At 44.8% G+C, this 24,503-nt stretch overlaps 1 protein-coding gene across 13 annotated transcripts in view; it reads left to right on the top strand.

The window, feature by feature from the left end:
- FHOD3 (formin homology 2 domain containing 3) overlaps positions 1-24,503 on the top strand; it is a 463,903-nt gene that overhangs the window by 54,108 nt on the left and 385,292 nt on the right. For all 13 annotated transcript variants that reach the window (XM_055324588.1, XM_055324589.1, XM_055324587.1 and 10 more), the window contains exons 2-3: positions 5,604-5,710; positions 16,298-16,362. In XM_055324588.1, coding sequence (XP_055180563.1) covers positions 5,604-5,710; positions 16,298-16,362 — 172 coding nt within the window. The remainder of the gene's footprint in view (positions 1-5,603; positions 5,711-16,297; positions 16,363-24,503) is intronic.

Genomic DNA, 24,503 nt, shown 5'->3' with positions numbered 1-24,503 from the left:
TTCACTTAGTGTGCGGCAGTTGGCAGGATGTCGGCAGGGGCAGTGGGAACAAACAGGCATCCCAGAGGCTCGCTAACCCTGGCTTCTTCATGCGTTGGCAGAGTTCCAAGAGCAGTAAGAGAGGATAGCCCTAGGGGAACAAGTATCTCTCGTCTCTACTATGTCACATTTGTTGCTGAGTTGGCCAAAGCAATAATACACAGGCCAACCCCGATTTCTGGGAGTAGAGAAAGAACCTACCTCTTGATGGGAGGAACCACAAAATCATATTGTAAGCCGTGTGCATGCAAGGATGGGGGGAACCAATCAAATGACATTAGTAAATGATATTTTAGCTTTTGTTTTCTCTTAAAAATCAGCATATGTTTTCCTACTTCTGAACTATTACCAAAATTAGCTTAAAGGATAGTCCTTATGTATATTTATAGAATGGTTCCATGCAAATGTATTTTATTGCCTAGACTAAGGATCCCTGTAGAACTGCTGCCAACCCCAGGTAATCATTAAACCACCTCAGTAACACGCTGCTTCACTAGATTAAGGAAAGAAAAGAATATACAAATCCAGACGTGACATCAGCCTTGTTTTAGATGCTTCCCCCCTCCCCCACCCCAGGATGGTGAGTCTGCCTTTTCTTTTTGAACTGCACTGTCTTTGTAGGAACAGTCAGAAGAACCTGAGAGTGACCTTGTGCAACCTTTTTTGCAAGGAGTGGAGGGGCTGCTTTAGTGGTGTGTTAAGATGGGGTGACACAAAACCCCAGAATGTTTGGAAGGGTCCTTAGTGTGGCTCTATGACTGACCCCCTCCTGAGTACCCTGCACACCCCCCCGCCCCCCCCCCCCCGCCCCCGGAATCCTGGCCACAGGTTTACAGGCTGCAGCCTGATCTGAAATTTTCCTGCCACACCGAGGTCACTGCCGCTAGAGACTTCCCTGCCCGCCGCACTTCTGGAACAGCCCTGTAACGTTATCTTCCCCCAGGGCTCCCTGCTTTGTCTTATGTCCTGAAGTGCCCGGCAGTGTCCTGGCCACTGCACCTAAAGCCAAGAAGGGAGTGGGGGGAACATGCTGCCAGGGGATCAGGGTTGACATGAAAATTATTGGAGTCAGGAAATTCCAGAGTTCTTAAGTCATTCAGGAAGACAGTTGACATGAGGGGCCAAGGGAGGGGATCAGGTTGCCTTGGCATAAGTAGGGATTGAGGTTCCCTGTCAAGAGCTGGTCTGGCAGGGAGGTGTCGGAGTCCTCCACGGTGTAGGCAAAGTTTGGGTGGTTCTGTCTGAATCTTTATAATAGCCAGGTGGGACTCAACCTTGACTCACTGCCTATTCACATCGTTGGGTTCTTTTATAACACTTCTCCCTGACGAGATTGAAGATTTCACTGGGTATACTTACCAATTTGCTTTGAAGGTGATACCTGAAGCTGACCCTCTTTCGGGGGATTTTACTGTTTCAATGTGTGGGTCCAGCAAAGAAGCCCTGTATTCTTACTCCTTGGCCCACATGATGGTTTAAATATTAATCTTGGGTGTCTCGGGTGTGCTGATGAGGTTGGGCTCGTGTGGTGGAATGGGGCGGGCAGTGTGTGTTGACCTGTGTGGTATCTTCATGGGCCGCGTGACCCCCTTCACGTGTTGTTGGGACCCCCCATGGTGCACAAGTGTCCCCGCTCGCTAAAGGCTGCAATGTCTGAACTTGACCCCTTCCTGTAGCTCTACTGTGAGGCCTCCCCACACTCACTTCCTGACAGATTAAAAGGCACATATTCATCTTTTCTGGTTTAGTTGATGAAAACTAGCACAAATTGCCCATCTGTTAATTAGGGGAGCAGGATTGTGACACTGGCTTAGGAAGTAATGGCAGCCTTTCCTCTGGAAGGAGGACTGGGACATTTTCATGGAGGATGCTTGGGTCCCGGGAGCCTGTGGCTGCTAATTATAGGGAAGAAATACGACTGAGGATGAACTTCCACACATTATAACAGTTGGTTTAAATGGCTTTTAATTCTCTTCTGCATTCTATTTGTGTGTTATATTTACTCAATAAGATGATCTTTGAGGGGAGGAAGCATTTATGTGTTCCTTGGTGCCCAGCCCGTGCCTGACATATAATTTTGTTAAAATTGAACTATGGAAATGGTAGTAATGATGCCCTGAATGTGAGGAGAGGAATGATGAGAACAGGCAGTTCTGCTAAACTTTTGGGATTCTGTTGTTGGAGGCCGGGGAGATTGTGGGGTGTTATGTTGTGGTTCCAGCCTGGCCAGGAGCATGCTGAGGCAGATACTTGGTGGGCAGATACTTGGTGAATGTTGAGGAAAACCGGATATTCCTTTTTTTTAAAAAAGATTTTATTTATTTATTCATGAGAGACACAGAGAGAGGCAGAGACATAGGCAGAGGGAGAAGCAGGTTCCTCACAGGGAGCCTGATGTGGGACTCGATCCCTGTACTGGGATCATACCCTGAGCCAAAGGCAGATGCTCAACCGCTGAGCCACCCAGGCATTCCAAAACCAGATATTCGTATTCATCTGAGGCTCCATCCTCAGGTATGGGATGGAGATGCTGGGCAAACTGGCCGCAGTTGCCAGTAAGAACAAGGCTATATCTGCTGGTGGCCAGTGAAATCCACCTCTGCCCCAGCTGAGGAGACAATCATAGGGCTAAGTAGGGTGTGAGGAGTGAAAGCTGAGACAGGGTCCTCAGCCTTTTACCCACTCCCTGCTGCCTCCATGTTGGGTGCATCAAATGAATGACCTGAGAGGGTCAGAAGGAGTGTGACCTGGGAGGCTGGAGGGGGCTCACAAAATTTCCAGAATTTTGTGACCAGTTGTTGAATGCAGCCATTATTAAAAAGTAAATTTTAAAAAAGATTTTATTTATTCATTTGACACACACACACACACACACACACAGAGAGAGAGAGAGAGAGAGAGAGAGAGAGAGAGAGAGAGAGAGAATAAGCATGGAAAGTGGCAGGCAGGTCAGGGAACCTGATGCGGGGCTCCATCTCAGGACCCTGAGCTGAAGGCAGTTGCTTAACCAGCTGAGCCACCCAGGTGCCCCTAAAAAGTAAATTATATAAACGTACAGTTAAATAAGTTATATAAAAAATATACATAATATATACTCAAAACATGTTACTTCCTAATTGTTTTGTTATATTGTACTGCTACCTATGCTTTTAAGGTTCCTGACATCTCTTTTATCTGTTTGGTGAAAATATTATATACTGGTGGGCTTCTGTGTCTCTTTTCCAACTCCACACTCATTGGTTTCCCTTTGGTAGCTTGAAATGGGCCATGGTGGCAATATTTATACCCCATACAGGTGCCCATTCTGTCTCTCTCCATGCTAGCAGCACTGCCTTTCTGACTTGGTTCTTTCTCTCTGGCCTGAGTATGGACCCCATCTTCAGAATGACTCAGGCCCCTGGGAGAAGCAGAAACTCTTTATTCAAAAGCCTTTTTCTCTGGGCTCACGCATTTCTAGGGCCTGAGGCAAAAAAAATTGTTATGGCTTTTATTATTCCCATCTTCTGGTCTTTTGGTTAAAAGTGGGATGAGAAATAAGCCAAAGTGTTGGTACTATAAACAGGACAGACCCCGTAAGTTGTCTTAGTTAATAACATCAGCAAGGGGTCAAAGCACGACTGAGCTGCAGTGATTCCAGCTCTACACATGGCTTAGGGTACACGTTAACAGGTCCAGTTTCTAATGGAATGTTCCATCTAGGAATGATCAAGTCTGATTGTAGTCCACGGGAGACACTTGGCCCAGGAGATGGCTTCTGCAGGAAATCATTCCTGTCCGCTGCTTCTAAAGGCTGGGGAAGGCACTTCCCCTGCGTGTCCCCCCAAATGCTGGGTGCACGTCTCGCACCACAGTACAATGAATTTGGCCAATTGGATCCTTGGGTTGAAATGCTTTCTCAGATGAGATGATCCATCCATAAAATACCAGTCAAGAATGCTGAACCTCACCAGCGTGCCTTTAGGAGTTAAGGGAAGCCAGTTTGTTATTAGAGAAATAAAAACAAGTGAATCAAATAGGATTAGCCCCTTCAAATGATTTAGCTAGGTATTTCTTACAAATAATTAAAAAAAATTCCTTTCATTCTGTTGAGGATAACTAGAAACAGGAGCTGTGGGGTCTCTATAAGAATTAGCAGCCTGTTACAGATGCTGATTCTAGATAAGTCGACAGTCTACATTTCTCTTGTTGAGGACAATAAGCAAAGCTTTTGCATCAAAAGAGACTAATTCCTTGTTTGAAATCTCACTTATAGTGGGAGGATTATCAGGCATTTATCTAGATGTTTTAAAGTAGCTAAATATTTACCTTTGCTTTCCCCCAATCTCCTGTCATTGTGGAATAGGAGTGTTAGCTCATCTGGTAGGTAACTACTAAGACCAGCCCTTATAGCCCAAGAAATCAAGCGTGAAGTTGGATTTCCTCAGAACGTTAATCTTTGATAAAATTATTTTCCTGTATTCTAAATGTCATGTAATGCTGGCTGCTGTAACGGCCTCAAAATCTTAACAGTTTACCTCAGCAAAGGCTTATGTCTAGCTCTTGTCACTAGCCAGGGTGGGGAGTGGATGCTGGGCAATTGAATGCTCTTTTCCAAGCAGTGATTCAGGAGCTGGAGCTCTTCCTATCTGGGGCTTTGCTGGTTTCTAGACTTTGGAGTCCTCCTTTGGTGCCTTTGCATCCAACCTCTGGCTTCTCTGCATCTGGCTGTATGTGGGAGAAGAAAGGTGGATGGATATGCAGGGAGGTTAAGGGCCAGGCCTGTTGGGAGCATTTTTTTTTTTAATCTTTCCACTACTATTCCATTGGTCAGCACTCAGTTATATAGCCGTTAGCCCTACTGTAATACTGGGATATGTAGCCTTTGTGCCCAGGGAGAAAAAGGAATGGGGTTGGCAAACATGTGACACGGCCTTGGCCACACCCGAACACTAAGATGACATGTACTGCATTTTGCAAACATGATATTTTCAAGTCCTTTGGCCGTAGAGAGGATGCAGAGTGGCACAGTGATCGAGAGCATGACTTTGAATCAAACTACCATTTACCAGGTGTGACCCTGGTCAAGTAACGTAGTCTCGCTCCGTGCCTTGATGTACTCTTCCTAAAAATGGGGAGAATGATAGAAATTAATAGGGTTTGTGTGACAGTCAAGTGATGTAACAGGTATAATGCTTAGCATTATGCATGGGACATAGTTAGCAACATGTAAGTGTTAAATAAATTTTTCAAAAATAAGGTTAGTAACAAAGAGACCAAATGTCTTCTGTGGTATGTTGTAATTTGGATATGCTATCATTCAGATGGAGAAGGACTCCTTCACTCCCCTGTCCACGTCTCCTGGGCCCTGTCAGTGCCACTCCCTTACTAGGTGTCATTTCAGTCCGGGCACTATGTAGTTGGCTCCCAATTTGTTTGTATTAACCCACTCCCTCTGCCTGTTATGATCTGAATTTCAGAATAATGCTTGATTTAAAAAAAACACATGAGGGCAACCTGAAGGGACTTCTCTATACAAGGTCAGTGTCCCGGGAGCAGGCTCGACTTAAAAGCTCTTTCTCTTGCAGCTCGATGACTGCACGCTGCAGCTCTCCCACAACGGCGCCTACTTGGACTTGGAAGCCACCCTGGCAGAGCAACGGGATGAGCTGGAAGGCTTCCAGGATGATGCTGGGTAAGAGCAACAGTTGTCCCTGCTCACTAGTCCCAACCTTCCAAGATATGGGGTACGTTAAGGCCTTAGAATATTCGGAAGAAACCACCGTAGCTTTACCCTTCTCTTCACACACAGTCACACAAAGGAGGGGAGATGCAAATGCCTGACCAGTAGAAATTGCAAATCCGTTTGCATTCTGAGTAATTCTTCTTGACAGGGCCACTCAGGGGCAGGAACATTTGTGGTATAGTTTAATTAAGCACATTACCTTCTAAGTTTTTTTTTAAACCAAATATAATGAAAATAATATTTTCTAGACTTGAGTTGGACAACTATTTCAAGTATTGTTTTTAATGATAACTTCCTGGATATTTCATTTCCTTGGCAGATGTCCTAGTAGCTTATTTTATACTATATCACCTTTTGAACTCACAACAGTGGAGAAAGTGATTCATAATTGTATTAATTGACATCACAATTAGCCTACCTACTTTTAGCCTACCTCTAGAATGGCTTAGTACTTTTGATTGCTGTGAATCTGGATAAAACAATACACATGAAAAATCAGGTGTAAAGAAAGTAAAATCACATTCATCACACATGAACATATGGTCAGCTATTCCTGTATTTATTAGGTTGTTGAAATAGCTTTTTTTAAAAAAAAATTTTATTTATTTATTCATGAGAGACACAGGCAGAGGGAGAAGCAGGCTCCATGCAGGGAGCCTGATTCGGGACTGATCCCAGGACCCCAGGATCACACCCTGGGCCAAGGCAGGTGCTAAACCGCTGAGCCACCCAGGGATCCCCGTTGAAATAGCTTTTTAATTGGGGGCCCCCTGCCTTCCTTTCTGTCCTCATCCATTCAGATCCAAGTCAATCTCTGATTTTATCACCTTCCTCCTGAGAAACCTTCAGAGATTCCCTGTTGCTTTCCAAGTAGAGTTTAGCTGTCTCAATCTCATATTCATGGACTTCCCCAAAAGTTTCTCTGAAGCTACCCTGCCTGAGTTAAAAAATAGATTATAGCCAGATGAATATTCTCTGTGAGTGCTGATGCTTTGTGAGTGGCTCTCAAGATGAGGGAGAGTGCGAACCTTCTCAGCATTAGTTTTCTGCCTGATTCTGGTATTTCCGATGATTTTCTGGGTTTCCCCAACTTCAACACCTGCCACAGTTTATGGTGCTTTGCCTCCTAAAAGTACCTCCCTTAGTTGCCTGCTGCTAAAAATCTCATAGATCAGAACTGGGCTTGTCTGAATATCTGTCATCTAGCATTTTCCCAGCACATGATAGGTACTTACTGAATGTTGGTAGTCAGGTAAATGGCAGGACCCTGAAATGGATTCCTGAATAACATGACCATGAGCACTAATGCCAGGATCCTTGGTGGGAACCAGCCAAGTTTTCTGAGGACCCAATGGGAACAGACCCTGGGGACAGACTACTACAGGCTATACATAGAGGAGAGGTGTCATTATTATGTCACACTAGATTCTACTCATCATTATTTAAAAAAATTTTTATTAGATTGATAGGCTTGGGAAAAATTCCATTGCTATGTTTTTACAAAGTATTTGACAGTGCTATCCTTTTATTTAAGATGTCAAAATTCAGGCTGGATGACAGTCTAATTGGATGACTTCATGGTTCATTGATTAAGCATATACCAGGAGTTTATGAGTAGATTGTTACCATCCTGAAAAATCTCTCTACTGGTAGTACAGTTGAAGACCATGCTCTGTTTGATTTTTTTCTTTCTTATCAAAAGTTGAATGATCTGGAGATGGGAGCTTAGGGGAAGAAAGCATCCCTGTATTATATAGCAGTATCAAGGGTTAAGAGTGGGGAAAAAAGGGGCACCTTGGTGCTGACTCTTGATTTTGATTCAGGTCATGATCTTGGTCCTGAGATCGAGCCCCATGGCAGGTTTCCTGCTGCGCATGGAGTCTAAGATTCTCTCTCTCTCTGCCCCCCTGCAATGCATGCACATACTCTCTCTCTTAAAAAAAAAAGAGTGGGGAAGAAAATAACATTTATGGAACACCTGCTATGCCAACCACCATACCAGGTAACTTGTTCACGGTCTGTTTATTTAATAGTTCATTCTCTTAACAGTCATGTGACTGATTTTATTGTTTCTGTTTTTCATTTGAAACAACTGAGGGTCAGGAGTTAAATTACAGGTCCAGGAAGACAGAGCCAGGAGATGGTAGAGCCAAGTTTGAACAAAGGTGGACCTGATTCCAAGTCTGTACTCACCTGACCATCCCAGGAGCTTCTGGGCAAAGGCATTTCAGGTTTACTCAGGATGTATGTTGGTACTTTTGGTGACCTAAGTTTGTTTTATGCAAGGACATCATCGGTCCCAGGCTAAAACACTGGATTTGGCTCAAGTAGCACTCAAGCAGGCTGCACCGTGACTCTGGGGAAGACGCATTTGCTGCCATCATCTGGCACTCTCAGCATCAGCATCCAGGTGCTGGAATTCCCCACAACCATTCCTCAAGAGCCAGGAACCCTGCTGCAAGCTCTCCAGAGGAGATCCTGGGACTTACTTTCTCTCTCTGTTCCCTTGTAAATCATCAGCTGGCCATGGGGCCATGTGATAGGTGCAACCGTGACCACATTTCTGCACCTGCAACCTAAGATGGATTATGGCGAGATGAGAAGGCAGGACTCATACATTAGAAAGTATCATCAGGAGAAAGTAGCCAGACCATGCTGGGTAGCTGTGCTTTTGAGAGGTGGGCTCCAAACTTAGCTCAGAGGGGGGCTTTATGTTTTTGCAAAATTCCTGGTTTTTAGTGACCTATCCCTTGTCCTTTGGAATGTATTCAAGATGGCACTCCTTTTTGTATGGAAGAGTATGGAGAAGCTCCCTTTAGTGATCAATGGTGGGGAGGCCCCTCTGTCCCTGGCCTAGGCTGCAGAAGACTAACCAGGATGGTACTGTCCTGGCATTGCTGGGTCACTCCGTTATCCCCAGGTTGTTTACCACCGCTGAGCCCAGGCAACATATGGCAGCTTGCTGGGAGCTAGTTGGAAGCAGCCTGCAGGCTGAGCCTTCCTGCACAGGTGGGAGGCATCTGGGCACATCTGCAGTGTCATTTATTCTGAGTTTCCTCTTCTAGGTCCTCCCCTCAGAGTGTGGCATTTGGCATTGTCTGTGTGCCTGAGAACTCTTGTCTCCCATGAATGGGAGTTAAAATATAATTTCTTTCTAGTTAAGAATTGCCCCGTTGAGGCATGAAAAGGACAAATGAAACCAATCTTTCTCTTGATTTCTTTGTGTAAATTTTAGCAAAAATCTGCTAGCGTTGTGACCATATAATGACAATGTGTGGCAGGAGGTGTGTAAATGCTGTTTTTTTTTTGTTGTTGTTGTTGTACAGTGTGTTCTGAGAATTTTCCTTGCTGGAGGAGTTTCTTTGTGCTTGTCCATTACCCTGCTCTTTAATGCCAAGACTAAAAATTAACCCACTCCTTGTTTAGAATTATCACTTAAGCTATAGCTAATTGGAGAAGAGGAGAAAGACCTTCAAAAGTAGAAGGACAAAGCAATTATGCTACCAAAATGGAGCCAAGTCTATTTATTGCTTTTCCAAGGCCAGGGAAATTAACAACTAGAGCATGTTGTGGCTGAACCAGAAGCTCGGAACCCTCTGGATTATTATTCGCAACTCTGCCATTGTGTGACCTTGGGCAAGCCACTTGATCTCTGACAAGAGTTTATAAAATTTATTTATAAAATGAGGACCATATTACCCAATTCCATTTACCTCTCAGTATCAGCAGGGATCCCAACACGGTCTCTGGCACAGTGGGGAGCAGCATGGCATAGTGGTTAGGGACATGGGCTTGCAGTTAGTTTCATGGCTGTGTTACCACGGGGATGCTTCTTCCCCTCTCTGAACCTCAATCTCCTAGTAACTGGGGATAATCCTAATACATCCTGGCTGGGTTGTTGTGAGGAAAAAATGCAATGACGTATAGTACCGAAAACATTAAGCCAATTCCCAGCATATAAACTCAAAAGTAGTAGCCCTTACCATAATTACAGCCAGAATTTGGAAAGTAGATACCCTGAAATGGGAATCACTGGATTTTCGACCTGGAGGGGTGCATGAAGGTGAAAGCGTTCTGAAATCTCATTTCTTTTAGTTCAGGAAAACCAAAGCTGGATCCTTGCCCAAGGGCAGAGCTGGGCCAGAGAGCCCCCGCCTCTTTTCTGCTTATTTCCACCTTCACTGCGTCTGAAAGAAAACCAGTGCCAGCTGAGGGGCCAGGGGACCTGTCACGGAGAAATGGGGCCGAAGGTTAGCCCTGGAGGGGAAAGTGGCGTTGGGAGGTGGAAAGCGCCATCAGGGGGAGCGTGGTAGAGCTATGAGGGGCTTGAGGAGCACTAGAGTGCAGCTGGGCGTGATGAGGACCGGTGCGGCGACTGTGGCACGTGGACTGTGCCTCCCCAAGTGCTCCTACCTTTGTCTCAGTCACTTAGGGTGACCTCAGTTTTCTCTGGCCTTGGCTCAGGCCTGCGGCCAAAGGTTGGCTCTGAAGACGACTGCTGCTTCTCTTCCAGTTTCCTCCTGGGCTGGGGCTCTGCAAACTACTCCTCACCCCCACACTGGTGCTCATAGGGCTGTGTGTGGGTGGGGAAGTTGGGTGCAACCCTGTGGGCTTGGGTGGGGGGGCTTGTGGCTCAGGCCAGGCAGGGCTGGAAAGGGCTGAACGTTTGAAGGTCCTTAGAGCCAAATACCCTGAGGGCAAAAGTGCCTAGAAATTCTGGCTTCTAGGTGCCTGCTTCAGGAGGTTTGGCTGGGTCCTGGGATCCTGGCCTCGTCAAAGCTCCTCAGGTGGTCTGCTGCTTGGTCTGGAACCTACAGCCTAGGTCCTCAGGCCTGGAGTGCAACACCTGAGGAACTTTAACAACTTCCCTCCTGGTCAGCCTCAGACCAATGAAATCAGCACTTGGGGGTGGCCCCAGATGTTGGTGCTTTTTAAAGCCCTCCAGGGCTGCCTGGGCAGACCATTCCTGAAAATGCTGCCGGAAGTTGCACAAGGGAGGAGACCTCCCACGCTGAGCGGGTGGTGCAGTGGGGACGGCTCTGTGAACCCTCAAAGGCAGGTGAGGAAGGCCGTCTGCAGGGGTGGCTGTGCCCCCAGCCTGCCAGCTTTGCAGCCGACGTGCTTAGGGGTGCGAAGGAGTTGGTGAGAGCTCTGGTTTGACCCTAACATGCCTTAGCTTCTTGGCCTGTAGCTCATGAGCCCCAAAGAGCCACGTGAGTGTGGGGTCCATGGACCCCTGAGGTTTCTGTACGGTTTGTGTGCCCACAGGGTTTGGGGTGAGGAGTCAGCAGTGAGGAGCTGAGAGCCCTGAGCTCAGCAGGAGGGCCCCCTTTGGCTTGGAACTGGCTGGTTTTCTCCCTCACCATGACCAATGGTAGGGCTTGGTTGCAGTTTGAGCATGGCTTCCACTGGGAAGACAGGGGACTCTTCGCATCCTTCGCTGATTTGCCGGAGGAGCGCCAACAACATACCTGCACCCTCAGCTGAAGGGGACCTACCAGGAGGACAAGAAGGAAAAGCTGCTCATCGCTTCCTGTCCACCACACCTGACCTAGAGCCTCTCTTTCAGCATATCCAGGGTTTTTGCTTGTGTACGGTTTGGATTTTTGGTTTCAGTATACTTTTTAGATTTAGGTTCACAATGTATTGCAAGTGACTTCTCCATGCTGCGAGGTCTAGAAGCAGAGGAAACAAAGAGGTGACTGGATGAGGTTTTCTTTCCTGCCAGTAAGAAGGGAGAACTACCCATTCCTTCAAACTTGACCTATTGGGATGCAGAGAACTCTTTGAGAACCTGGTGAAAGGCAGTGGAACCCCTCCCCACCTAAAACCTTGCACAGTAGCCCTGGGCCAGTGCTGGGCTGCCTCTGAATAACCTGGAGGAAAGCTGCCTAGAAATGCTGGCTTCTAGGCACCTGCTTCAGGAGGTTTGGCTGGGGCCTGGGATCCCGGCTCAGGTAGTCTGCTGTTTGGTCAGGAACCTACAGCCTAGGTTTTCGTGTTGGAGCATACTGCAACCACCTGAGGAACTTACTTGAACTTCCCTCCCCACGCAACTTCAGAGCAATGAAATCAGAACTTGGGGGTGGGCCTAGGAAGTGGTACTCTTTAAAGTCCTCCTGGGCTTTTAAGGACTCAGGGAGGAAACGGTTCTGTAGGAAATCAGGGGAGAGAATTCACTCCCATGCTGACAGAATGGAAAGGCTCTAAGCACCTTTGAATGCTACTCACATCACTGGATAGAGATGGCATCCAGGGGAAGTGGGTGAGCTTGGGTGGGCGCTGGGCTTTATGGTGGGAATGGGAGTCAGAAGAGACCTGACCTGCAGTGGGGGAGTCCTCCTGGAAGTCAAGTGACAGGGAGGGTGGGGTGAGTGGACAAAATTTGGAGCAGGGAGGCTGCTGTCAGATGTGGTCTGCTGTGACCTCATGTGCCTGAGCTTGGTGACTGAAGAAGGTGGAGTGGGGGGTGGGTAGGGGCCTGTCGTGGAGGAGGAGTGCTGTGTTGGTTACAGCAAAATAAGAGTAAAATGGGCACATGACGTTAATTGGCTAGTGTACAGACAGTAACTTTAGAAAAGTAGAGGGGTTCTGGAGTGGGAGCAGTTTAGGGAGGGGAAGAGGGTTTATACAAATTAGGTTACCTTGAACTGTACTCAAGGTGTGAGGTGGTCAGGAGAGGAACATTGGTCTGGGACCCAGGCGATGAGCATCAAAGACCAGAGAGGCTGGGGTGATTTCTTGGAGGAAGGGAGTTATAAACCGAAAACTTCTATTTATTTACTTAAAAATATTTTTTGACTGAGAGCCTGCATGTTAGCGCACGAGTTGGGGAAAGGGAAGAGGGAGAGAATCTTCAAGCAGATTCCCCGTTGAGTGTGGAGCCTGATGCAGAGCTCAATTCCATGACTCTTACTAAGATCATGACCTGGGTTGAAACCAAGAGTTGGACACTCAACTGACTGAGCCACCCAGGCACCCCTTAATCTTCTGTTTAGAAATGAAGTCTAAAAAGTAGATGATTAGGGCCATTTGAAGGACAATATGTTGATGACAGGTTGCTCTTAGGGGCCTAGGTTTATTTTCTCTTTGTCCTTTGCCATCCTTAGGATGTGGCTTCCATCTTTCATGCTTCATCACAGTTTAAATACGGCTATTTGCCTTCCAGCATTACATCAAGGCAAGAAGGCATGTAGTGGGTAGAGTATACCTTCAACCAAAATAAGTTTGTTTCTTGTTTGAGTTCAAATGTAAGCAATCCTCCTTGGGATTGGCAGAGCGCTATAACATCTTCAAAATGAAGATTCCATCTCTGCATCCAGAGGAGTTTTATTTTTAAAATTTTAAAGATTTTATTTTAGGGACACCTGGGTGGCTCAGTGGTTGACTGCCTTTGGCTCAGTTTGTCATCCGGGGGTCTTGGGGTCGTGTACTCCAGTGGGCTCCCCACAGGGAGCCTGCTTCTCCCTCTATGTCTCTGCCACTCTGTCTCTCATGAATAAATAAAATCTTTTTTTTTTTTTTAAATTGTCTTCTAAAGGCTTTATTTGTGAGAGAGAAAGCACGAGAGCCTCTGATCATGTGCATGCATGAGCAAGGGGGAGGGGAGGAGAAGCAGACTTCCTGCTGAGCACAGAGCCCTAGGCTGGGCTTGATTTCAGGACCTCAGCTGAAATCAAGTCACTTACTTAACCCATGGAGCCACCCAGGTGCTCCTTGATACATATTTAAATAAAATCTGGAACTTCTTGTAATTCTTCTTGAATTCTTAGAATAAACTTAATTTGGTTAGCCAATATTTTCTTAACTTGCATCTTAATTTTTTAATGTGTGTCTTTTTTGTTAGGTTTTGGTATTAAGGTTACACCAGTTCCTTAAGAATGCCTGGACTCTATCCTATGTAAGCTCTTGAGAAGGTTATGAAGCATAGAGCAGGATGTTTTCAGCCTGGGTCTGTTTCTACCAGCCATGTGACTTGATGCAGTTTATCTCCTTTCTACAAGCTTTGTATTCCCCATCTGCAAAATGGGCACAGAAAGAGTACCCACATTGAAGGTGGGGGAAACCAGGGATGGGATGGAGATGGAGAACCCATCTGTGGACCTGGCTGCCACTCACTACCACTGCCCCCAGCCTACAGCAGCCCTCTTCTTTGCTAGGAAGTCCTGGGATCTGGGGCTTCCTTTCTTTTAGATGGTTTCCACAGCCTGTGGCCCCCAGTTCCCCACAGGTTTCTTCCTGTAGGGGAACTGTACATGAATTGTAGGATTTCATGTACAGGGGCAGGTGGGGAAGGAGGTAGTATATTGAAGCAGAGGAATTATAGGTGATAAAACTACTACAAAATAGGCCTTTCTTCTGTGGTCTTTTCAATTCCTTTAGAGTTTAGTAATTTAGTAAGCCATTTGCCTGCTTTCTCAGTGCACAAGCACAGAGAAGACTACCTCTCCAGAATGGTGGGTCTAGCATAGCTTCCTCAAGACTGTCTTTGTTTCCATGCAGGTGCCTGGAGTCCTAGACTACAGCACTCTCCCACTGTGGGACTGGAGAATTCTGTGGGAAAATAAGCATTTCTGCAAGATTCAATTTTGCAGTTGTTTGAAGATAAAGCAGGGCTATCAGTTGGCCCTCTTGAACTTTTCCAGAACTTGAGGTTTTCTGAAATATTTTCCCTGGCTGTACTATACTTTCCCCCCATATCTGGGCATCTAAAACATGTACTTTTGTCTACATGCTTTATTTATTGACTCATAGCTGCTGATAACATGAGTTATAGAAAATCCTCTAGATCTGTGGATTCAGGGTTTGCTGTTACTCATAATCACAGTCTGGCCTTAACTCATTGGTTCTCTGGTTACCGCTCTAAGCTTGACCTCTGCCCATTGCTGGGTAAAGCTACACACGTGGTGGGTGCTGTCCCCCATCCCAGAATGCCCTGAAATCTGTTCAATAATTCACTTCCATGCACTTAAAGCTTTCTAATGTGATCACAAGAACTGAAGGAGGATCCACATCTGGATTGTCAGAGAAAGATTTTTGTGTTAAAAAAATTTTGCAGTCTGTGTTTATAGGAATCCCAGATTTGTGAAGATGGGTCAAGTGTTGTATACTTGTTAAAGCTCCTTGAGACCAGTGCCTTGTTTCATATTTGCTATGTGCAAACAGATGAACAAAGAATAAAGGAGGGGCTCACCCCCATCTGAGGGGACTGTGAATGCAGATTTTCTGCTTCTAAGCAGCTGCTGGGCTGGAGGCCACTGCATGCTTTTGTAGGGACTATGCAAGTGGTTTTCCTTTCTTCTCTGAAAGAGATCATTTAAAAAGCCATAGTTTCCCCTCTCCCCTTGTCTCAAGAATAAATAAAACTGTTGCAGTGATTATTATGAATTCATAATCACAATATTAGCCATGTGCCCTGGTGATATTTTGTTCCTTTCCTTCCAACAGGATACCAAAACCAGGAAGCAGGAAAGCACTGCCATATTTAATGGGGGTGGGAGTTGGGGTGGGAGGAGCGTCCAGAGAAGTGATGGGAAGTGTTCAGCCATGTAGAGACCCAGTAAGTTATCTGCTGCTGTGCTGGTTGGTTGGCTCCATTTTACCTTTATTCACTGGCTCCCCAATTTGTCCAAATCCCAAAGACTTTGTTACCCCTAAGTAGCCAGGACTCCTCTTTTTTTTTTCTCCCAGTTATTGTTTTCTCTGAACTGCTGTGTGCTTTGGTTCTTCTTTGCATGGGGTAGAATGAACCCCAGTAGGAGCAGAAGAATGGGAGAGGAGGGCCCATCTTGTTTTCTCTTAAGATTTGAAAGTGAGAGAGGGCGTGCGCGCATGTGCGCATGTGCAGGAGTGGGGGGAGCATCAGAGGGAGAGGGAATAGCAGACTCCCTGCTGAATGTGGAGCCTGACATGGGGCTTGATCTTAGGACCCAGAGATTGTGACCTGAGCTGAAGGCAGACACTTAACTGAGCCACCCAGGCGCTTCCCCGCCCCGCTCCCCACAATCCTGTTGTTTAAATGAGGTGAGAAGGATGCAGAGGCATTGTATAAACTGGCATTCTTGAGAATAAATAGGCTGTAAGCACTTTGGTGGACTCCTGCCTTCCTGTGAGCGAAGGGTAAAAGCTGTAACTGTCTTACTACATGTACATGTTTATATTCAAAAACATGTAAAAATGGTCAAGCAGATGTGTATTGTTACATTGCAGGGATCTCACTTGATGAGCACAGCTTTTAAAACTTTCCCAACATGGTCAAGCATGAGTATATGCTAAGTCTACAGATGGAATGAGTGGACGAGGTTTGGTAATAGAATGTGTGAGCCAATCCAACAGAATCAAACTTCATCATTTTTCTGTAAAGTCCAGTGACATCTCATTATTTCAGGACAGATTCTTGTTCTGTTGAGGCTTCTGCTTCTCTAGAGTCTCTTTGAGGTGGGTGTACCAGAACCTTCAAGTTGACTGACAGCATATAGGTGTTGTCTTGGCGACTGCTCTGATACCTACGTCTATTTTGTCTTCTGTCTCCATTAGGCGGGGCAAGAAGCACAGCATCATCCTGAGGACACAGCTGTCTGTGAGGGTCCATGCCTGCATTGGTGAGTGACATGTGCAGAAGGGGATACTTGCCACCTGCTCTCAAGTGATTAAATGTGTGATAAGAAAGTCCTCTAAGCAATGAAATACTTAGGGTTATGCCATCTACTTGGGTAAACCCAATCACAGATTGTTAGTTTAGTGAAGCAGTTTCTGGCAATAGTTTTTGAAGCCCTGTTTCATTTTGACTTCCTTTACTGTTTGGTTAGTGAATAGGGCTGGAGGTAAGATAGATTGTTGATGAGGTTCTTTGTGGGGGCAGTGATCGTGTGAACCTCCAGCCAGTTGAAGTGATCTGCACGTGTCTTCTGGTGGCTCTGCGCGGCTCCCTGTGGAGAAGTGGGGGTTGAGGCTCTGGGCTATAGTCACGTGATAAAAAGGGATGGTTCAGGTCAGTGTAGGACAGGGCATACATAGATACAAAGCAATATGGTGTCAAGGGGATGTATTTGTGGTTCAGAATGGTTTGCAAGTGGGAGCCCCCTGGGGCCATTCTCCAGCCATTTTCTTGTACCTATTGGCTTCCCCACCTACAGATGTGGGTTGAATGGCAATGAAAGCAGTTATTTACATGAAGTAGACCATTTTAATGTGAAGTGTACCTAAAACTGTGCCCTGGTTTCTTCCTGGTGTTGGGCTAAGTTGAAGCACGTATCTAGTATCATATAAAGAAGAAAATTAAAATTTACTTTATATATAGAGGTTTTCCATATCTGAGTCATTTTGCTTTTATTAAAGGTTGTGCTCTTAATTCAGGCCTCTCATTAAGAGAGCACAAATTGGGATGCCTGGGTGGCTCAGGGTGTGATCTTGGGGAGCCTGCTTCTCCCTCTGCCTATGTCTCTGCCTCTCTCTCTCTGTATATCTCTCATGAATAAATAAATAAAATCTTAAAAAAACAAATCACCATGCTGAGGCCCCAGTCAACACCTGGAGTGTAGGGGCTGAATGCAGTGGAAAGGATTGTTTCTGGTCCCTTCCCTTCCTCCCTGCTTCCCTATTTGAGACCCAGGGATGGGATGAGGAGGTGGCTGACGTGGAGGGGAATCTGTAATTTTAGGTAATCTGGTATTAGATGTGTGAGGCCGTAAGGGTCTCCAGTGACCACTTCTGTGTTGCCAGCGAGTAATTGTATAGCAGACTCAAACCTCCGGGGTGAAGAGGGTCCCTAATCTTGTTGGAAACATAGTGAGATCTGTAGGACCTTAGGAGTGACTTTTCATTTCTGCCTGGTGCACTGAGTGACCATAAACTATGTACTATAAAAATATACATTATATATTTAATAATTTGCTTTTTTTAAATTCCTGGCTTTACACTTTTTCCTGTTTCATATCTAGAAATCATGTCTCCCTGAAAAAAGGGCCTGTGACCTTATGACTTTGGGCAACCCCACCACCACCCACATCCAGATCTAGAACAAATTCCAGTATGTAATGTGCTAAATACTGTTGAAGTTAACTGTTGGTTGAAGGATAGCTGATAACCTGTAGAGATTTGGGACATGAGTATGAATTGGTATTTCCCAAGACAGTAAGGCAGTGGAAAGCAGAATAACACTAAAATAGGCTAGATCAGAATCCTAATGAACTAATTCCTTTTATGTGAATTCACCTTTTGTACTTAAATATTTCAAGTAGAGGCATTTTTAAAACCAGCTTCTATGTTATTGACTTGCTGCAATAACTTAGGTATTCTATGGTCTCATGTAATACACGTACAACGTAAGACACATAACTTACCTCCATAGCACTTTGGGCACCAGCAGCCTGTCCAGTGCTCTCCTGGGACATGCATGCCTTCCTGCTGGAGGGGTTGAACTGGGTACTGATAAGATCAGTGTGTTTGTTTCCAAATCTCCTTATATTGTTGCACTTGCTATTGGAATGAAGTAATTGAATGAAGTAGAGGTGAATATCATATAAACTGATTTAATTTGAGCATAAAAAGTCACTGCTTTGAAAATTCATGGACTGTTTTGGATAGGATCCAAAATTGGTTACTAAAGCATTTGTCAATGTAGGCAGGTTACAGCAACTTCTAAAAGTTGGAATATTGCAAAAAAAAAAAAAAAATGGAGAAGGGCTCTAGTCTTCACCAGTCTGTTCTTGTTTGACTTCACAAAAACTGATATTGGAAATCCCAGACCACATCAGTGGAGGGGTTCATGAAAGAAGGTTCAGAGAATTCTAGTTAGTAGACCCTATTCAAAGAAAGGTCATAGCTTGAACCTGGGTGTGAAGGTGTTGTGTGCCCAGTGTCTCATCACAGGCAAACCAGGACAATCAGTTCCTATAGCTGCACATTAAAATAAGTTTTAAGGTGTTTATTACTTTCAAAGGATCTCATTCTTTAATTAGTTCTCGCCATTCATTACCTCAGCCCTAATTATGTCGGATGGGAGGGTTTGACTGTATAAATGAACATCAGTACCCAAGAAGGCAAAATTTTTCCTATGTATTAAAAAAACCCTCTCTCTTGTCCCACTTCCTATTATTGGCAAGATCTGGAATAGATTTATTATAATAGCACTAAATATTATCCTTTGGTTATGTATAGAAAATGGAATGTATGCATCATGTGTACCAAGTACCAACCCCCATTGTGACATATTCTTTCCCTTTCCAAATGGCAATATTAGAGGAGATTTCTTTGGGATGAAAAACCCGAACCTGGAACAATCTTCAGTCGAAATGACAAAAGAAAACATGACCAGAGGGGAGAAAACCTTTTTCACATCAGTTGGTTGAATCCTTATTTCTTTTCCATATTTCCCCTTCTTGCCATATGAGCAGTGATTGAACTATTGCAGGCATTGGACAGTCTCTCTTCTCTTAACGCCTGGCACCGTATGCTATTTCCCGATGACCCCTTTCCCACCACGCAGTTGGCCTAGAAGGATCCAGGATGAGTTTTGGCTCATGGGTTTAAAATGCTATCAAGTAAATTTCTCCAAAAGGCTTTTTTTTCACCCAACAATTTTTTCTCAGCCATTCCTGTTTTTATTAAGTATAGGAATGTTTAGAATCCAGGACTGCATGTTGATGGATTGGAGATGACATACCATTGGAATTATCCAGTGTTAACTTTGGAACTCTGGACCCGATTGGGACAAGAGTAGAGTGCAGCCTTTATGGCCAGCAACTGAACAGACCTCACAAAAAGTGAAGGCCATTGGGCGCTGCTTTGAAGGTCATGGCTGGCAGCTGACACGGGCCTTTTCTGATAGTACGGCAGTGTCGGAGCAGGAAGTTGGAATGAGATCTCGGTACGGAGAGAGACCCAATGTTCCTCTCCACTGTAATTTTTATTTCTTTGCACAGTTTTGAGTATGACCACTTGATGTAACACTATAGCAAACAACACATGACTCGCCTTCCAAATCTAGCTGCAGTCCCTCAGAAAAACCAGTGGTCATGTTGTGGGCATGAACTTAGGTATGGATGGAAAAAGATCTATAACAGGCATGTAAAGTCTGCATTTTTATGAGGTTAGCTAGAGAAAATAAATTTTTTGGTCTCTGCAAGTGATCCTATTTCCAGACACCAGAAAAATGTTCAGAGGGCCAACTGGCTCTGATGACTAAATCTCATCCTGAAGAGAAAAGGAGTGGAAGAATTGTAGGGGTGAGGAATGGAATTGAGGATTTAAAAACAAAAAAGATTTGAGGTCGTTAGGATCCTCAAGGTAATATCTGAGTGTTTTCTATTGGCTTGCTTTGAAGGCATTTTATTGGACTTAAAACCTCTGTGCTTTAGTTTTCTGGACCAGACCCTGTCTTCTTATTAAGAGAAGAAACCCTGTCCAGTGATTGTCTGTGACAATGTAAGGTGGACACTTGCAAGTATCCATCATTAAATTAAACAAAAGGGTAAATTGGCTGAAGGTTGCAAAGTATCATTTCTGATGGCAGTTGTGAGGAATAACCTGTGGTCCAAAGGTCTTTGGAGTTTTTAGAAGCATTTCCTCCAAACCTAGGAGATGATGAGGTCTGCCCATGAAGATAGAGATGAGGGAGGCAGAAATAGGTAGCTAATGTGACTAATCTCTCCACTAGGTTAGTCTCCTTGCTCATTACAGGTCAATTCACAGAGAGGACTCTTGTAGAGGCAAGAAAATCCTATGAGGAGAAGTCTGCTTTACATATTGATACAAAAAATAGTCCATTTCCAGCAACACAAACAACAGAACAAGGCATCAGCTATCATTTGCCAAGACCTCTCCTCTCCTGGCTGGTAGCCTCTTCCACCTTGCCAAGCTTTCCGACTGGGTGCAGCATCACTTCTCCTGCTTCTGAGTGTCTTTTTTCCTCAGAGCTAAGTTTGAGCTGAGGTTTTATGTGGCTGAGCCCTCCTGGCCTTGCAGGAAGGCCTCCCTCCAATTTTTTTTTTTTTTGATGTTGCACTTGTCCCTCGGGTGGGCTGTTATGTGACACTGGGTTTTGGCCTGCTAATTGGATTCCAATGTGGTCCTCTCTCAGCCTCTTGACTCTGGAATTCTCATGAAAACTAGAGGTTTCCTTCTGCAAACTGCAAAATGCCTTTTTTGATCCCCTTGGGCTTACTAGCACCTGGGTGGTATTTCTAAATTAGCTAATCAAGAGGAGGAGCTCCTTAGCATGTTGGGGGGATGGGTTACTGAGACACTGGAGGCCTGTATGGTAGCTTGGGTGTCCTGCTCCTCTGAGTGCTGGGAAGGGGAGTGGGTCCACATAGGTGCTGCTGGTCCTATGTTGTCTGAGGTGGCAGGCACCCATGCATCCATTGGGTGACTGTGGAAACCATAACATAGGCTGTTGTGACCAGAACCACTCCCACAATCACTCTTTCCCCTCTGGCCTCACTGCCCTGCTGTGTCTGACTCCAAGTCTTGGGCTTGGGCTTCTTGCTGACTCTGTTCTGCATTGCCTCAGCTTCTGCTCTTATCCTTTCTTTATGGCCTTGGGACAGGGGCAGGGGTTCCCTCCTGCCCTATTTGTGGATGTCACAATGGCCAAGTTCACAGCATCCTGGCTATGTCCTTTCCTAGTGGGGTTAGGCACAGTAGGTCACGTTTCCTATTTTCTGTCCTTGGATGTAGGGATCCATGGATTCTCCAGAAACCCTGGAACCCACTTCCTATCCCTGTCTTTCTGCAGACACCTGAGCAGCTGGCTTTGGCCTTGGCACAAACTGGTCTCAAGTTTGAAATCCTGTGTCTCCCTTTGTATTAGGAGATTTTAGCACTTATATATATATTGAAACCTCTCTTTTATACCCCATCAAATCTGTGACCCATTTTTACTCACAGTTCTGTTCTTTAGGTAAAAACAGGCTCTCTGGGCTAATCAGATAAACACCTCCCGTCATCTGTTTCCTATTAATCTACCTCAGCTCCCAGGTGCGGAGCCCATAGAGTGTCCACATGTCCAGAAAGCATCTGGGCTAGGAGAGGCTAGCTTCTCAGTCTCTCTGCTCTGTGGAGGTGGCTACCTTGAGGTAATTTACGGCCAAACAGTGATTGACAGATGTGCCCTTGCTACCTGCCCCTCCAAGGCAGAAAGCATATGGGGAAGCATGTGAAACATTCCAATTAGGTGGTTAAACTGCCCAGAGTCTAGTGTTTAAGTGCTGATGGCTATTCAGTTCCATCACACCTCTCCGCACATGCTATAAACTTAAAGGATAGTATATAGATAGGTCAGGAATGATTTGTTGCCAGAAATTAAAAGAACAATTAGAGAATTAAAAAAAGACTCTACTGTCTATAGATATACAGGTAAACATAAATACAGAGAGTGAATCAAGAAAAGGAGACACACTTATGAGAGAATTAGCATGAGAACCTTCCAGATACAGGTGGAAACTCAGGTCAGCTATGGGAATTAAGAGGAAGGAAATACAAGCAAATGTGAATTGACCCATACAGGATCTCTTAAGGCAGTTTGACTTCACTTTTGTGTGCTTCCTTCCCCCTTTGAGGAGGAATTATTCATTCATTGCCTCTTTAGGACTTTGTTACCTTTTACCTCTGAATAGGTTAGATTGTTGCATAGTATTTGAGCATTGCCTTAGAAACATTATTCATGTTTACTTTGCACAGTCCTATTAATTGCTTACATCCTAAACAGGCAACGTGAAAATTTGGCAGAAATGGACTCTGGAGAATGTAGTCATAGTGGTGGGAACACCTGTAGCAGATGTTACAAGTTTAAACCATGTGCTGGCAGCTAGACTCCAAAGTTGCTGTCCAGCAGAACCTTCAATTTTATCCAGAAAACCACTCCTGGTAAGGAAACCACCATGCTTTAGAGTGTTGCTATAGATTGCTTTCTACTTACATGTCTGAGCTGCCTGGGGGCTGTAATGGAAGCTCCAGTGATGGTCTCCACCTGAGGCTCACCCCATGAAGGGACTGCTTCATTTTTTTTTTTCTTTTTTGTCATGGAACAATAAGAGTATATTAGGAAGCAAAGTGATTTGTCTGGTTACTAGTTATTTAGAGGGCATGGAAGCTGAAAAGTAGGATGGATGGCTTGCATGCACCTTGCTACATGGAGGTTCTTCAAGGATTAGATGTGCAAAAAAAAAAAAAAAGATGTGCATCTATGTTTTTCAGGTCTTGCTGAGGGACTTAGAAAAAATGGATTCTTGGGTGGGGATTCTTGGCACATTTTACCGATTCCTGTTGCATTAGAAATACCAAATGGGAAATATTTTAACTTGGGAATCAAAACACATGGAAAGCATTAGTAGTTGAGCAAAACATGCAGCCAGTTCAAAATTTAATTCAAAGGAGGTAAAAAAAAAAAATAAAAGGTGTTTAGGAATTGGTTATAAGTGCTGTAGTCTCAAGTTCATGTGCCAGAGTAGTAGTGATGGAATATCAAAGGAGAAGATGAAAAAGGTTAGCACAATTGGAATCTTATTAGTATAATTGAAAAGGAGGAAACAGGGGGGCCTGGGTGGCTCAGTCAGTTAAGTGTCTACCTTTGGCTCAGGTCATGATCCCAGGACCCTGGGATCCAGCCCCATTTGGGCTCCCTGCTTGGCAGGGAGTCTGCTTATCCTCTTCTTTCTTTTTCTCTCTTCCTCTGCTCCTCCCCCAACTCATGTGCATTCTCTCTCTCTCTCTCGCATATAAAATCTTTAAAAAAAATGAAAAGAAAACATTCTGTTAAGTGTATTGAGAGGTGATGTGATTTATTTCTATTCTGGTAACTGGACTGTGATGTGTGGGCAGGAGGGGGATCCATTTTCAGGGATTTAGGGAAATCTGTGTGGGACAAAGTATAGCATTCAGCATGCAGTTGATTCTCCAATCACTTCTTAGCTTTTTAAAAAGATTGCATTTTAGATTAAATGGTCAGCTTACTATCACTCTGAAAATTAGATAATGTATCTGCAAATATTTCAAGTTGTAAAATGCCATGAAGATAATTAGTTTGAGAAGAATTCTAGTAAATTGTTTATTGTCTACCATGGCCATTTTATTTATATTTTATAAGATTTTATTTGAGAGAAAATATGTGAAGCTGACTCCATGCTGAGTGCAGAACCCCTGATGCACGGCTTGATCCCCACAACTGAGATCATGACCTGAGCCAAAACCAAGAGTCAGATGCTCAACCAACTGAGCCACCCACATGTCCCTTACTTTGGGCATTAAAAAAAAGTAATGTGAATCATGTTCACAGAGCGGCACCTTTGCAGTTGTGTCCTTTCCACCCTTGGTTTCACGGATCCTCACTAGCCCTCCTGAGCTAGGGGAGGGGTTGAGAGAATAAAGCTTGAATTTCTCAGTTCTCCAAGGAGTACTCTTTGTCCTGGCCTGTTCCTTTGCTCTTTAGACCATTTATATGGTCTTCAGCCCTTTTCTAGATACATGATTGCAGAGCCCACTGTGACCCTTCTGGTCCAAAAAGTCTGAAGTGCTGCCAAAACCTCTAAGTAGGTTTTTCAAAACATTTGCCCTAGTGAAGTTCCACCAGGCTTCAAAGGACGCTCTTCTGAATTTTGGTATGGTTCACAGATGGCCTTAAGGGAAAGTTAATCAGCTGAGAAAAATGGATTTCACCCTTCAGGAGCTGACTATGTTTAATTATCAGTTGAAATCCCTTTTCCCAAGCCAGGCTGCTGACTGCTAGAAGGGAGCTGCCCCATCC

The sequence above is a fragment of the Nyctereutes procyonoides genome, unplaced genomic scaffold (genome assembly GCF_905146905.1).
Source record: "Nyctereutes procyonoides isolate TBG_1078 unplaced genomic scaffold, NYPRO_anot_genome, whole genome shotgun sequence".
In the NCBI taxonomy this organism is placed as follows: Eukaryota; Metazoa; Chordata; class Mammalia; order Carnivora; family Canidae; genus Nyctereutes; species Nyctereutes procyonoides.
This window is presented reverse-complemented; position numbering and strand designations above follow the sequence as displayed.